The following is a 14,974-nucleotide window of genomic DNA, read 5'->3' as shown; positions in this document are numbered from 1 at the left end:
TTATTTATTTATGTTTGTACTTGGATATTCATATATGCATGTATGTATGTACTTACATATTTAAACTAGCAAGAATATTCACAGGGAGTAGAATTGCAAGGAAGTAAAGACATATATGCGTTATTTCACACAGATATTTGCATACATACATATGTTTGTGTGCGGTTTATAGCCATGTTGACAATGTTAGCGCACGTGTGAACAAGAACATACGGATATGGAAGGAGATATGTAAGTATTTACGAGTATTTGCATCCTCATGCATGCATATGCATATAAGTCAATGTATGTGAGCTTGTTGCATATGCACGCATGTTATGTTGAGCTGTGCGCACATTTGAAGCCATAGAGTAAATTAAGCGTTTAATAAGTTGCCGATGGCTCCCACGCACAAGGAGCAGCATTCAAATACATAATTGGTGCCCGGAAGCGAAAGTGTTGCTGACACAATTCGGGGATGGATGATCTGTGTTCCAATGTCATGCAAAATTGAGTATTTCCATTCAAGCTGTCAGGGTTAAATGGTATAAAAATGTAATGAATGAAATATATCTCTGCGTATACATACATATGTACACACATATCTGTGGCAATAAGGAATAACAGCTAAATTCCAAAGCTTGAGAAGCTTCTGAACGCGATGTATAGCCAAGCTGCTGGCGTCATGATAAGGGAGGTAAGGGAGGATTCCTGGGCCCCAGAGTTTTCTCAGGTATCCAGTGTAATTATTCTTCTTTTTTATTGGCGCAGTAGCCACCTGAGCGGTTTTGGACGAATCCAATGAAGCCCGGTCTGAAAGCCCATTTGGTAGCAAATCTTGAAAAGGGTTTTAAGTGCGTCATTCTAGTTATCTTTTCAGATAGCCAAGAAGCCATCCGGGCCCTCTCAAACTGTATAATGGAATCAAAACTTTTTAAATATAAAAAGTTTGTACTAGGTTCCGGGCTGTGCTGCCTCCTTAGGACAACGCCTGTCTTCTTTGTGACTGTTCAGCCATGGCTATGCAAATATTTTTTTACTTCAAAGCTCCACTCTTTAAACCCTTAGAGATAAGGAATTCGACTACCAAGACTCTTTAAGGATTCATCAAGGAAGCCAAGTTCTTCGGAATACTAAGGATACTTGGTTAGGGACCTTCTTTTGAGATACAAGAGAATATGGTCACATGAATCATGCCAGACGAGTAGAGTTTAAGTGTGATCTGCTCAATCCACAAGAAAATCGCCCAACCATACACTCTTGATACTGCGGGTTATGATCCTGAACGGGACGACAGCGCCCGGGAAAATTAGTATATGATAATAGCTTTGTTCCACACGCTTTCCGGGCTGCTCCGGTAACTAGAGCGTAAAATAAGTTACTCTCTCAAAGGTGTCAAAAATGTGTCAACTCGTGCCAAAAGGGCCCAGAGCGTGAGGAACGCAAAAAATCACATTTCGTGCCCGGAATAGCAAATCAGCTCTAAATAATGATTTTACGTATTAAAATTTCAAGCATTTCTGAAATTTACCGTTATATGAAAAGCGGCCGTAATTTTAGACCAATTTTAACAATTTTTAACGGTTAGCTTTTATGTGGCAAGCACAATAACCATACCGAGTTTGGTACAAATTGCTAGAACGGTTAGCGAGAAACATATATGTGATCACAAGTGGGCGGTGCCACGCCCATTTTCCAAAATTTTATCATAAGCGTATTTATTGGTAAAGAATTGTTGCAACCATAATTTTTGAATAAATTAGCTTTAATATTTACTGATTTATCGAAGATTTTGTATTTCTCGAAATTACCGTTATATGGGATGTGGGCGTGGTTATTGTCCGATTTTTAAAATTTTCGGCCATTTAGTATGTTGTACCATTTCCAACAACTGTGCCAAGTTTGGAAGAAATTGTTGTAGCGGTTACCAAGATATACACATGTAACCATAAGTGGGCGTGGCTACGCCCATTTGCCAAAATTTTTTAATATTCTTATTTTCGTCTCTTTTCATTCTGATCATTTATGTATACATTTGTCTATATCTATCTCGATTCGTTTTGCCTGTTACAAACAACCGTTATGTGAACAAAGTTATAATACCCTTGTGCACAGGTGCGCTCGGGTATAAAAAGCTATTATAATTGCATTTTTTGTTACCTCACGTCTATACCTTCTGGCAACAACTTTAAATTTTTTGTTTTGACTTTGTCCCGTTTTTTGATGTAAGCAACTGCTGTTTTAACATTTCATTTCAAAAGGGCATCAAGCCTATCGTATTGACAATATCAGCCGATTCTGAACAGGAACTCCCTGGGAGTTTTCTCTCTTTTCCTTTCCTCCTATCATGAATAAAAATTCCCTGTGGATTTTTTATATTAAATATCGGAGTTGAGCTGTCAAAAAAGTATCAGACAGCTCTTGTGATGTTTGAATCTTCTCTGTCCAAATTTTCGAGGAAATTGCTATTTCCTGGGAGTTAATTATTGGATGAATTCTTTTTCGGGAGAAACAAATTCCCGGAGATCAAACTGCCTGGGAGTATTCAGAATTGGGCTATAAGTAATAATAATATTACTTAACGGACTTACGGCTCTCACTTAAAACTTTCTTTTAAATGGGTGTTGCCAACGCAAAGTTCATTCAACAGATTCTTATGTGACAACTCTCATGCAACGCTAAGTATTCATAGGCTATTATAATTGCACAGCCGAAACTTAACGTAACTTAATGCCACGTCGAAATCTGTTTCATTTTGAGTTTCTAAGTTCTACGTTCCGTTAAGTTAAGTTAAGTTGCCATAATCTGGCTTTTAGAGAGAAAATGTAGGTGGTTGCCACTTTATGCAAACATAATACGATTTAAAATATTTTTTGTAACTATTCTTAGGTCAAATTAAAGGCATTTTATCCCTTTGAAATTTGGTTTGGAGACAAAGTGGTGTAATCTTTGTAGACAGTGTAGATATGGCGCAACGCCGAAGCCGGTTTATCTCCAAACCAAATTTGACGGGGTTGACCGAACGTTCTGCAATCGTTGTACACCTTTTTTTAGTAAAACATTGAGTATTATTAGGAAATAGTAGCATATAAAAGATATAAATATGCATGTTAAAATATAAATTTCATTTACCCTTGCACTGACACCAATTATGTATTTGAAGATCGCTTCGGAAGATTTCGAAACACATACATTTTAAATTTCCGATAATTCCGGACGGAAAGATGGCGGACCACCCCCATGTTTTCAATATATTTCAAACTCAGTGGGATTGTGCCATAATCAATTTATTTTGCACCAACTTCGCACATCGTATACACGGAGCATAACCTTTCATCTGAAATTCCTCTATTCAATTCAATGGGTATGGCATTACCGCAGCTGAATGTTAGAATATCGTTTACGACCAAGTTTACGATATTGCTACATCAGATTTTGACAGCAGGCAAAATGTAAACAAAGGGTTTTAACAATTGTTTTGCATTTTAAGACTTTCATGTGCATTTAATAAATAGACATCAATAAATATAACTAAATATGTCGAATATTGTCCAATATATAATTGTGCGCAGTGATTTAAGATCTACACTAGCGTGGCCATTAGGTGCAGTGATAGCCCAGTGTTGTCATGCGACAGGTAAGCATGGAGTGCGGCAATTTCTCCCTCATGGCTGGACGGTCGAATTTAACTTTCAGTCGCAGGCTCCTCCAGTTCTTTCTTTTGAACTTGATTGACTTACAATTGTTAAAATCTGTGTTCGTATGGAATACTAGCTTATGTCGAAAGGCTGGCTGTAGTATAATGTGGCGTTCGCAGCATATGATTGCGAATGGCTCACTGGCGCCGAGCCGTTGAAAAACTTTTGTCAAATAAATAAAATGTTCTTATTATGTCTCACCAAAAAATTCATTTTCGTTTAAAGAATAAAGGGAATGCCGCATTACACTAAAGCCAGCTTTCCGACATAAGCTACTATTCCATACGAACACAGAAATATACTTTTAGCTGCCGTCATGCATTTGTATGCCGACGATGACGACACAAAGGCCTATGTAAGTGACTTGGACAATATGCACAAAGTGGTATTAGAGGTGAGCCCAAATTCCATAAAAACAATATATGTATTTATTAATATAAATTATTACCTAATATTTTCCCTCTGTTATTAATATTACACAAACTGCAGGCCAAAGATGAAGGAGCACTGATCAAACTGGCTGAAAAATTAAAGGCAAATGATGTTAAACATAAAATGTGGATTGAACAACCGGAAAATATTCCAACGTGCATAGCGATAAAACCCTATATTAAAGACAATGTTCACAAATTTGTTAAACATCTTAAATTGCTTAAGGAATAAAGTGGTCTAAGAACACACATGCGAAAGCTAATGTAAATGCGATGATTATAATCAAATTAATTAATTTATGTATACACATACATACATATTTGGAAACGTCGTCGTCGAAACATATTTAAAGCATCGATCGTTGTCAAGTGAAAAACATGCATTTCCATCCACGAAAGCATATAGAAACATTTATTGTGAATATCTATTATAAAATTTCCCAGAGATATACTGAAATAGCAGTGCTGTATAAAAGATAATGCGTGAACACCTAAGTAGTCTAAAAAAGGATCGAGATTGTTTATAAGAGAGCACAGACTGAGAGAATGTGACGCGTTCCCATGAAAACGTAAAGCAATTTTCTAATTTTATTAAAACGTGGGTACCACTATGTAAGAGTAGTAGATACATACGTTAATCAGAGGTTAGTACTACATTTTGTTTGTATGCACTTCATTTACCAACTAATTTGCGAAAATGTTGGCTTTTTACAAATACAGCGCAACGGACGTTTCGGAAGTTAGAGTATTTAAAAAAAATCAATTTTAAGCTATATAAGGCACCCGCCTGATATGCAGACTTTCCCTGGAGAAGCAAAATGCACTTTCAGAGTGCTTCTAGTGGTGTTTTGAAGGCGCCAATAAATTCCGTATTTTGAAAAAATTTGCTAATTTTTGTTCAGTAGTAATGAACAATTTTGCACTATGACTAGCTATTGGTATAAACCAACTATGTAAGCGTAACTGACACTATTTTTGCAATAATTTTTTTTTGCATTTTTAAGTAATTTAAAAATATCTCTTTAAAAATTGTATAGCCATACTCAACAGTGTATGATACTTTCTAAGAAGCCACGACAGTTGGGTCTACGAAACCGTAACGACCCAGATTTTTATTTGGCCAAGGACTGTCACTTCAGCAACACTCCCCATAAACTCTTTGGGGAACTTGTATGCTGCTACAAAAACAACAACTGATTGGAACATCGACCTATCTCGTCAGCCAGTTCGAAAACGCCCTATCTCAGAAAATTTTTCAAAAACGCCCTACTTCAGATTTTGATTGAAAAACGCCCTATTTCAGAATTTAATTGAAAAACACACCATCTCCGAATTTGGTTGAAGAACGACCTATCTCAAATGAAAATATATTGAAATAAGATGGGGCGTTTTTGAATCGGCAGCTGAGATAGGGCATTCTTCAATAAAATTCTAAGGTAGGGCGTTCTTCAACCATATTCTGAAATAGGGCGTTGTTGAAAATTTTTCTGAGATGGGACGTTTTCGAACTGGCTGCCGAGATAGGTCGATCTTCCATTCAACCATCAATATACAGCATGAGCTTGAGGCTTGGATTTTTGCTTCTGTTAAAAAAGACAAAATAGGGATTTCTATGTAGTACATAATATGATCAAGGGTATGCCTGTACATATGAAAGTATTTGAAATACATACATTTTCGGGACTAAATTTTTTTTTTTATGAATTTACCTCATGATTCAATAATACAAGGTTGTGTAATTTGTGACAGCTAAAATTTGACACTCCTTTATCTAGATTTGTATTTTGGAAGTAGGAGAAAGGGGAAGAATGTGATCGCCTTTTGCGAAAAAGGTAGTAGAAAGGTACTACAAAAAGTACGCAAAGTATACAATTAGAAGTAAAGGTGTATTATTAATTCTACGCGAATTTGCAATATATTTGGTGTTATAATGGAAATACTAAACAATACATAAAAATATGCATTTTTGATTTCAGTTATTCGTCATTTGCTGGAAGAAATCTAGAATACCGACCGTTCAGCTATGCAAAAACGAAAAATGCAGATCACCACCAAGATAATTGATTTGTCTTCAGCTGATGCACATAATTTATAGCTTTTTGTATTTTTTAACCAAAACCACTAAAAAACGAACAAATGTTATTTTTTCATGAAATAACCTTTTGAAAAAACTGCATAATTAATGTTAAAGAAATAAATATTATTTAGAAAGTACAAGTTGTTACCTTTAATTCGATATTACATATTTTGTCATTATCTACTTTTGGGTTTCAACAATTTAGTGATAATAAAAAATACAAATACATCAACAAAAATGATCGCCTGACGGGCTAACCTCATATCGCGGCTTGTGTTTTGGTATGAGCCACAACTATTTTAATAGACGGCCGATAAAGTCTGTGTTGAGCGGCGGCTCTTATAGCTGTATCCTTACATCTATTCCGCGTGTTTAAACATCCACGGAAGAGAGGTTAATTTTTTCATAGTTTTTATGAAGAAAATTATTAAAAAGTATTAGGAAATTTCCCACTTACATATACATATCGTCACCTGGGTAAAAGATTGTCGTAAGTGCAATTTTGACGATTTTTAGTTCTAGATGCAGTTATATATTTGGAAATAAGGTCTTTCAATCGCGATTTCCCACAACCTGCCGAAATTAACATACGACAATCTTTTACCCAGGCGACGATATGTTTGGCTTTGTTTTATTTATCCAACGTCAAAAGCTGGATTTTTGCTTGCTTGGCGTCCATTATCATATTGGCTAAATAGTTGGAACATATAAACCTTGCCTTATTCTAATTTGTTAACTTTTCAAAAAAAAAAAAACAAGCAAGCTATGCCGAAGGCTTCATACCTTTCATGAACATCTGAAAATTTTACTTTAACAGATTACTGCATTTGAAAAAATGTATATATTTACAGAATACCTAAATTGAGGAGATACATATATGAAAAACCATATCTAAACAATCAGAGGTATGGAATATATACCTTATATAGCGCCAACCTGAATGATTTTCACTACTTCGTGATCGGTATGTAACCCGCTAACACAATTTAATGGGTTTAGACTCCTTCATTAAGGAGATACAGCATAGATTTCGACGATTTTCTCAGTAGACTTTGTATTATTATTTATACAATAGCTTACGAAATTGTTCTGTTTTAGCAGTCCAAATAAAGGAGTTTTACTTAAAACCATGATAAAAACATAGCAAGGTATAACCGTTCTCTCAATTTGTCGGCCATGATTTTTTTTTGAAGTTTGCCAACATTTTAAAATCATATAAATGTGAAAATAAAAAAATGAAATTGTTCGAAATTGTTGTTGCTTGAGATTGAAAATGAAAATGTGTGTGTGAGTTTGTGAGTAAATTTAAAAATTAAATTGTTTGGAAACGTCAAGAATTTTAAAAGTGACTCTCAGCGGTTCTACCTTACTATATTTTTATCATGCTTAAAACCCCATATCTGAATACTCAGTTGTATGGAAGATATAAATAGGTGACACGATCTATGTTAATTTTACTGTAAACTTTCTGTTAATAATTAGCGAAAATATTGCGATATTTCATGTTTCCAGCTGCATATATGGAGAAGTTATAACAAAGAATCTCGAATCTGAACAATCAGTTGTATGGAGGCTATAGGTTATAGCGACCCGATCTTCGCCATTTTCACTCTAAGTATTTTTTTGATAATGGGTGGAAATATTGCGAAATGTCATGTTCCCAGCTGCATAAATTGAGGAGTTATAACGAAAATTCTCATAATGGAACAATCAGTTGTATGGGAGCTATAGGTTATAGTGACCCGATCTTTGTAATTTTCACTGTAAGTATTCTGTTGATAATGGGTGCAAGTACTGCAAAATTTCATGTTCGTAGCTGCATAAATGGAGAAGTTATCGCAAAAAATCTCATATCTGAACAATCAGTTGTATGGGAGCTATAGGTTATAGTGACCCAATCTTTGTAATTTTCACTCTAAGTTTTCTCTTGATAATTTGTGGAAGTATTGCAAAATTTCATGTTGCTAGCTGCATAAAAGGAGAAGTTATAACGAAAAACCTCGATATCTGAACAATTAGTTGTATGGGAGCTATATGTTATAGTGGTCCGATTCTTCCGGTTCCGACAAATGATTAATACATTTTAAAAATACACCCACATGCCAAATTTCATCCGGATATCTCGAAAACTGAGAGACTAGATTGCATACAAACAGACGGACAGACAGGCAGACAGACGGACAGACGGACATGGCTAAATCGACTCAGCTCGACGTTCTGATCATTTAAGTATACATTTTAATGGGTGTATCTCTTCTGTGAGGAGCTGAAAACTGCGTTTCCTTTGTTGTATAAACAACCACGATCATATTTACATATAGTTGCAAGATCTGTTCCTTGCGAACGATTGTTTTCAAAAGCACAAGTAACAATAACCACGTCAAGAAATCGGTTGACTGGCAAATATTTGAAAAACTTCTATTCTTGGGAAATGCAACAAAAGAAGAATTTTTCCCTGAAATATTTTATTAATAAATGTTTTCTTAAATAAGATGAACTTGTAACTGTATATGTATTTGTATCTGTACCATTAAACATATAGTTCTGCTATCTAACGGAGTTTTATTTATTTACAGTTCCTACAATTATTAAATTTTTATTATTCGGAGTTTAGGATTCGCAGAGGATGATTAACTTGTGATTAAAAAATAAATAATTTCACTTAATGCGGATTACACAATGAGTACAGATTGGAGTTGGTATCGATACTTTAGGTCCGATATTTTTGAGGAATCGATACTTTTTTTGGGTTGGCTTTTTATTATAAAATCGATACTTCCATAAATAATTTACATTTTATTTTAAATCGCGCTATCATTATGTGTATTTTATTATTGCTTCCGTCTTGTGTTTTTCGGCATTTTTTTGTTATATATGGCAGCACCGACATGTCAGTTCAATTGGTGTACAAAGGAAAAAGTGAGGTTGAATTTGGTATTTTTTGCAACTTTAAATGCAAATTGCTTAAAAACTATAAGTCTCCTGAGGGGTCGGCCTTCAGATTTAGAATCAGGGGTACCCCCGCCAATAAATTTGGTCCCGATTGGAGTCGGTTAAGGTTAAGGTTTTTTTTTTTTAAAAGCCAAACACGCAGAATTGTTTTTTGCTCACCTGTAAAAAATGAAAAATTTTTGGAAAATATCAAAATGCTGCCCTTTTGGTTGTGTTGTTAAATAAATTTAATTTTTATTAATTGAATGTATATTTAAAATCTATTTATAAAAGTATTGTCCAAAAATCTAAATACTACGAACAATAAAAGAAGTATTTTAGATACATACATGATTAGTATTTTGTCTATATTTAATTCCCATTATTTGCGTATAAAATAAAGTACACATAATTATAACTGCATATTAAAATAATTTACTTAGTTTATTGTTTCATTACTAGTCAGTTTGGTTTGCAAAATGGTAACTATTATACGATTTTACATCAGTTTTATCGTCGCTTATAAACAAAAATTCGTAATAATTATATAAATGTTACCACAAAACGGTAATGAATGAGGATACTAACCAGCGCATACATTTGCACAGATATAAGTAATTATTATTATTATTGCTAACATTTGAGATTATTGGTCTGTACCAATACACAAAATTGAGTAAATACCAAATATTTATTTTAAGCTACATATCTGTGCTTGTGTTAACTGATTGCAGCACCATTGTATTGCTATGTATATTAATTTTGTAAAGGCTTATATGTAAATACATACATACATATGTCTATATAAATCTTCCATGGCATTTCAAATTAGCCGTATTTCGTTGTTTTTGATAACTGTATTTAATTTGAAGGGGTTAGAATCATAAGGGTCTAAGTGACATTTTTTGAAAATATAATTTATACCCATATTTGTATAGTTAAACATAGTGTTTATTTGGTGACAAAGAGTAAACATTCGCTGAATAAGTTAATTAACCTGCATTCATTTAGGCCAGAATAATTTCAAATGTATTTACCCAGAATTTACAATAAGTAATCAACTTTAACCTTAATTATCTAAAAAAAAAAATGTCCGATCTACTTAACTCCTTTTGATTCTAAACCCTTCATTTGTCATTAAGTCTAATAAATTGAGCATAGCGATCAGGTAGGTCGATTTAGAGATTCATCTGGGTTTAATGCTGCACGATGGTTATTTTTTATACGTATTTAGACAACATTTCGATTTCGTTTTATACTTCAGATGAAGTATGTAGGTATGTATATTGAAATTAGTTGCAGTTTGAAGTAGTACAATTTGTGAAGAATCTGATACAAAATGCTGCTGGACTAATTTTAATTTCGTGCAGGCCTCTGTATGGAATTTAGTTCTTCCTTTAACCACTGCTGCCAATTTTCCTGCAAAATTAAAAAAATTAGATTAATTTTTAAGAACAGTAAACAACTCTGTTATCTGTATGGAATTAGATTGAAATCAAAGCGTTATATTTTGGAAGTAAATTACCATCATAAAATAAATGAAATCAAGTAAATATGACAAAAATGTAGAAAAAAACAAAGTCAAATAAAAAATAAATAAAATAAGTAAATAAGTAAAAATTAAACAAAGTTCCATGAAAACATAATTTTGCTTTGATTTCAATCGGCATAAAACAAGTAACGCAAAATGAAATTACTTTTTTGAATGTTTTGTAAATCCACAACCAAAAATTTGAAGATAGTGCTGTAAGCTGTACAGTTGGTACAGTGAACTGCTTTTGCAGAGTCAGTTTGATTTGTTAAGTGCGTTAATTTAAACCATAATCCAACAAGAAATGTTAAGTCTTACAAAATATTATTTTAACTAAGCGCTTATATTAAGTTTTTATTTAGTAAAATTAAAAATACAATAAATAATTAAAAAGTATAAACTCTTTAGGTGAAAGAAAATGTGGTTAACGACAAAATTAAAGGAATTACTATTTTCGCTATAACTACATATTATAATTACATATAAAGCGGGTGATTTAAAAGCGAATTTCGCTGCTTATTTTTTTTACAGATTGCTAATTCGCTGGTTTCGCAACTTTCAGAGATTTTGCATTGTCGTCGTTGCTATTCTTTAGTGTTTGTACACTTATTCAATCATTATTGTGCAAATTATCTGCATATTCATCGTATTCCTCTTCAGCCTCATTCTGCTCATCTTCTTCCTCTTCCGCCTCATAGTCGCTTGTATTGCTTTCAGGCGCTGTTACATCGGGTAGGTAGTCTTTGTGTATGGGCGTGGAGATGACAGGCTCCTAGAGAGGATTTTGATTAGTGTGCATGTGCGTGTGCGCAAGGCATTTATATGATTATTTGAAAAGTGCAAAGAAAATGCTAAAATTGATAATTGAGTTACGTGTTACGGTTGGTCTATATGTATGCTAAACATGCAGCGATTGTGCTTTGTTAATTCTAAAAAAAGCCCGCGAAAATTTTGAAAACCAACACCAACACAAATTATTTGATCTATTAACTGCTCCTTTTTATATAAATGAATAAAATATTATCGACTTCATGCTAACCTTTGGTGGTCGCCAACCACAACCCGGCAATGGTAGGCCATCTGAGCCCAGCGGACAGGGCGCATCTAGTCCAGGCACGCCCTGCTCGCCTTTGTCACCGCGATCCCCTTTGCGTCCGCGTTTTCCTGGTGGTCCAGCATCGCCACGTGAGCCCTTCTCACCGCGCGGCCCCTCTTGACCGGGTATGCCATCGGTGCCCTGTTTGATGGCGACGTACATATTATGCCAAAGAGAGCAGCGATATCGCATGAAAACACACATGTACATAGTTACAAATACCAACACAGATACACATTGAGACACATTTGTGGGAGGGAAAGTCAATAGCAATGCAAATATAATTTCAGCGTTTTACGATTCATTATCCATATGTACATAGATATGTATGTATATATGTAGTTAATTTTTCCAATATGAGTACGGAATTTGGTTGTTGCATAGAGTGCAGATGCAATAAGAAAAATAAGGAAAAAATAGATTTGTATTTGTAGTGTGCACTTAAAAAAATATGGATGTACTATTATAAAATGTGTATTGTATAGCTTTGAATATGCACGCAGTTGACTTATGCCCATTTTCATGCATTTTTGAAAGAAAATCTTAAACCAAAAATTTACGTTCAAGCACCATTAAGAAAACAAAAGAAATAATTTAATTTTTCTTTAAATCCGTTAAGTACTTACCGGCAATCCTGGATCGCCGCGTTCACCTTTATGTCCAGTTTCACCTTGAGCGCCCTATAAGAAAATGTTAAAAATTAATTAAAAATTTATTTAATAGCTATTAACTCTCAAGCCGCTTATTTACCTTCATGCCATCTAGACCTGGTGGGCCCTGTTCAAGATGAGAAAAAAAAACAAGAGAGCAAAAAGTATTTTAATGAAAGAAATGTGAAAGAGACATAATTAATTAATTAATTAATTAAGAATTAAAAAAAAACATATGCATATTGGGGTATGTATTTATATTTCTTATTAATACATGTATAAACGTACATTTGTATGTATATATAAATTACAATGAAACGATCGACTGGTTTTCGGATTACTCCCAAAAAATCAAGAGTTTTGAAAATGCCTTACTGTATGTGTGTTTACAAAAACTATATGTTTATATATTTAAAAATATTTTCTTGTATGTATCGTCGAGGTCAACATTTGTTTTGACAGCAAATCGATGGCTGAGTGGAAGATCGACCTATCTCGGCATCATCCTGGTGAAATGAAATCTTTTTTTGACAACAGTAAATTTTTAACAACCGCAGAATAAAATATAAAAAATGAAGTGAAATGAATATTTTAAGAAAACTTCTACCATCATTGACTGCAATTCATCAATTTAAGTTTTTAATCAATTTAATTTGAATCAATTAAAGCGTTTGAAACATTAAAGAAATTTATTTACCAGAAATATATAATTTAGTGTAATACTTCTTAATATTGTCACCAGAAACTCCATTTCCTTATATTTTATTGTTTTTGCTTAAAATTGGGGCAGAAAAATTATACACATCAACAGTCTTTGCGATTGTCCAAATTTTATATCCATTTGTCAAAAAGTTTCTCGTTCATATTCAATGAAGTGCAAATTTGCTAAGTCCAAAAGAGACATCAAAAGTCCGATTGGGCCAAAATAATACCAAATCTTTTAAAAATATTGAGTTCTTCTGATTCGTATGTGGTTTTGCTTTGCTTTAAACATGAAAAATGTTTTTTTCTCGTCTCCTGTAAAATTTGTAAATATGATATGTTGTTCCTAAACCAGTCGATGTGTAACAAAATAGGTAGCTGTTTACCCATGATGCACTAATACAAGGTGGTATCAATTGTGACAGCTCGATTTGACACTGCCTTAGCTCAGTAGAATGATAAGAAAAACGGGAAGAAATAGAACCCCATTTGGGGGAAAAATATAAAATTTCACATTTTTTCCTAAACAAAATTTGTTTTTTTATAGTATATTCGCAATGAAATGAAATAAAATAAGATAAAATACCTTTTTAAGAAAAAAAAATGTGTATACTGAGAAAAAATAAAAAAAAATATTGAACTATATTATTAGGCAAAGAATTGTTAAAGAAGTAACACTGTCTCACCTAAGGCAGTCAATATGGCGGAATTAGAGCGAGAAGCTGCCAGCCGATAACACCTTGTATTATGGCATCATGCTATTTACCCCTGTTTAGTAAAATATGCACACATATCATTTGTTAATACTTTTACCCGATCCATGCAATAGCAATAAAAACAGTTAATTAGTTATTTGTAAAAAACTCAGTATTCTCATTCCTTTCTCTTTATTTTTTATAGCAATGCACAAAGAAAATTATTCGTATTTGAGAATTTTCACATTAGATTTCATAAAACACTTTCACATTTCCATTTTAGCATTATTGGCATTCATTTATTTATGTATATATGTACTTGTATATTTATGTGTATATAAATACGAATATGCATTTTGTTAGTAAACGTTGTTTTGTTTTGTTTTGTTGTTATTTACGCATGTGCCTTGTTTGCGCAACATAATTAATAGATACAAAAAAAAATAAAAAATTGGCAAAATGACTCTGGCAAAATGCAATACATTCCAATGGCTATTTTTCGTTTCTTTTATACCTTTTCAATTATATATGTATGCATGTGTATACATGTTTGTATATATATTGTAAATAATTATGCGTTGCATAAGCGTAGCATGGCATTTAAATCTCCACATAATTTTTTTTTGTTATTAACAGTTTGATGCAGAAATGTATATGTATGTATATGCTTGTATACATAATCGACATTTAGAAATACAAATTACACAGATACACACAAAAATTGATACTTTATTATTGTTTTATTTTATGTTGTAAATCTATTATTTATCTTGTTTAGTTTGGGAAATAAAAAAACATTTAACAATATACATGCAGCATTTAGATCTGTTTTTATTAATATGTTTTACTTTGTTTTAGTATAATACCTATAATCGTAATTATTATCTTTAAAGGTATTGTTTGTTGATTTTTATTTTATTATTCTAGCCTAAAAAAACTAACGAAGAACGCAAGTAAATGTGTTTGTGTGGTATTTTAGTATAAGTTTTGGGGGCACATAGAATGTATGTATGTATACTTATTCGAGCGAGTGTGAAAATGTTCTAAGTTTGTAATTCTTAAGAGAGTTTTAAGAAAGAAATAGAGCGAGCTAATAGACCTCTTTAATGAAATATTTGAGCAAGAAAGAAGGAAAGTTTGTTCTGTTTAGAGTTGAAGTCATATTTTGGATGTTTTTACATAAA

The 14,974-nt window shown here is 33.0% G+C and overlaps 2 protein-coding genes across 14 annotated transcripts in view; one reads left to right on the top strand and one right to left on the bottom strand.

Annotated features, from left to right (window-relative positions):
* Positions 1 to 3,417: 3,417 nt before the first annotated feature.
* LOC118737517 (putative peptidyl-tRNA hydrolase PTRHD1) lies at positions 3,418 to 4,377 on the top strand. Its single transcript, XM_036468083.1, has 3 exons — positions 3,418 to 3,616; positions 3,986 to 4,071; positions 4,167 to 4,377. The coding sequence occupies exons 1-3, from the start codon at positions 3,517 to 3,519 to the stop codon at positions 4,338 to 4,340; spliced, it is 360 nt and encodes a 119-aa protein (XP_036323976.1). The 5' UTR covers positions 3,418 to 3,516; the 3' UTR covers positions 4,341 to 4,377.
* Positions 4,378 to 9,380: 5,003 nt separating this feature from the next.
* The window catches only part of LOC118737515 (collagen alpha chain CG42342), a 307,736-nt gene continuing 302,142 nt past the window's right edge, over positions 9,381 to 14,974 (bottom strand). For 4 of the 13 annotated variants that reach the window (XM_036468068.1, XM_036468071.1, XM_036468072.1 and 1 more), the window contains 5 exons: positions 12,494 to 12,520; positions 12,370 to 12,423; positions 11,687 to 11,884; positions 10,814 to 11,419; positions 9,384 to 10,535 (listed from right to left, as the gene is read on the bottom strand). In XM_036468068.1, the coding sequence (XP_036323961.1) occupies positions 11,258 to 11,419; positions 11,687 to 11,884; positions 12,370 to 12,423; positions 12,494 to 12,520 (441 nt within the window). In that variant the 3' untranslated portion in view covers positions 9,384 to 10,535; positions 10,814 to 11,257. Of the gene's footprint in view, positions 10,536 to 10,813; positions 11,420 to 11,686; positions 11,885 to 12,369; positions 12,424 to 12,493; positions 12,521 to 14,974 lie in introns of all 13 variants that reach the window. The other 9 variants (XM_036468073.1, XM_036468074.1, XM_036468075.1 and 6 more) reach the window with 6 other exon arrangements.

This window comes from Rhagoletis pomonella, unplaced genomic scaffold (genome assembly GCF_013731165.1).
Source record: "Rhagoletis pomonella isolate Grant_MI unplaced genomic scaffold, Rhpom_1.0 Rhpom_scaffold_00004, whole genome shotgun sequence".
In the NCBI taxonomy this organism is placed as follows: domain Eukaryota; kingdom Metazoa; phylum Arthropoda; class Insecta; order Diptera; family Tephritidae; genus Rhagoletis; species Rhagoletis pomonella.
This window is presented reverse-complemented; position numbering and strand designations above follow the sequence as displayed.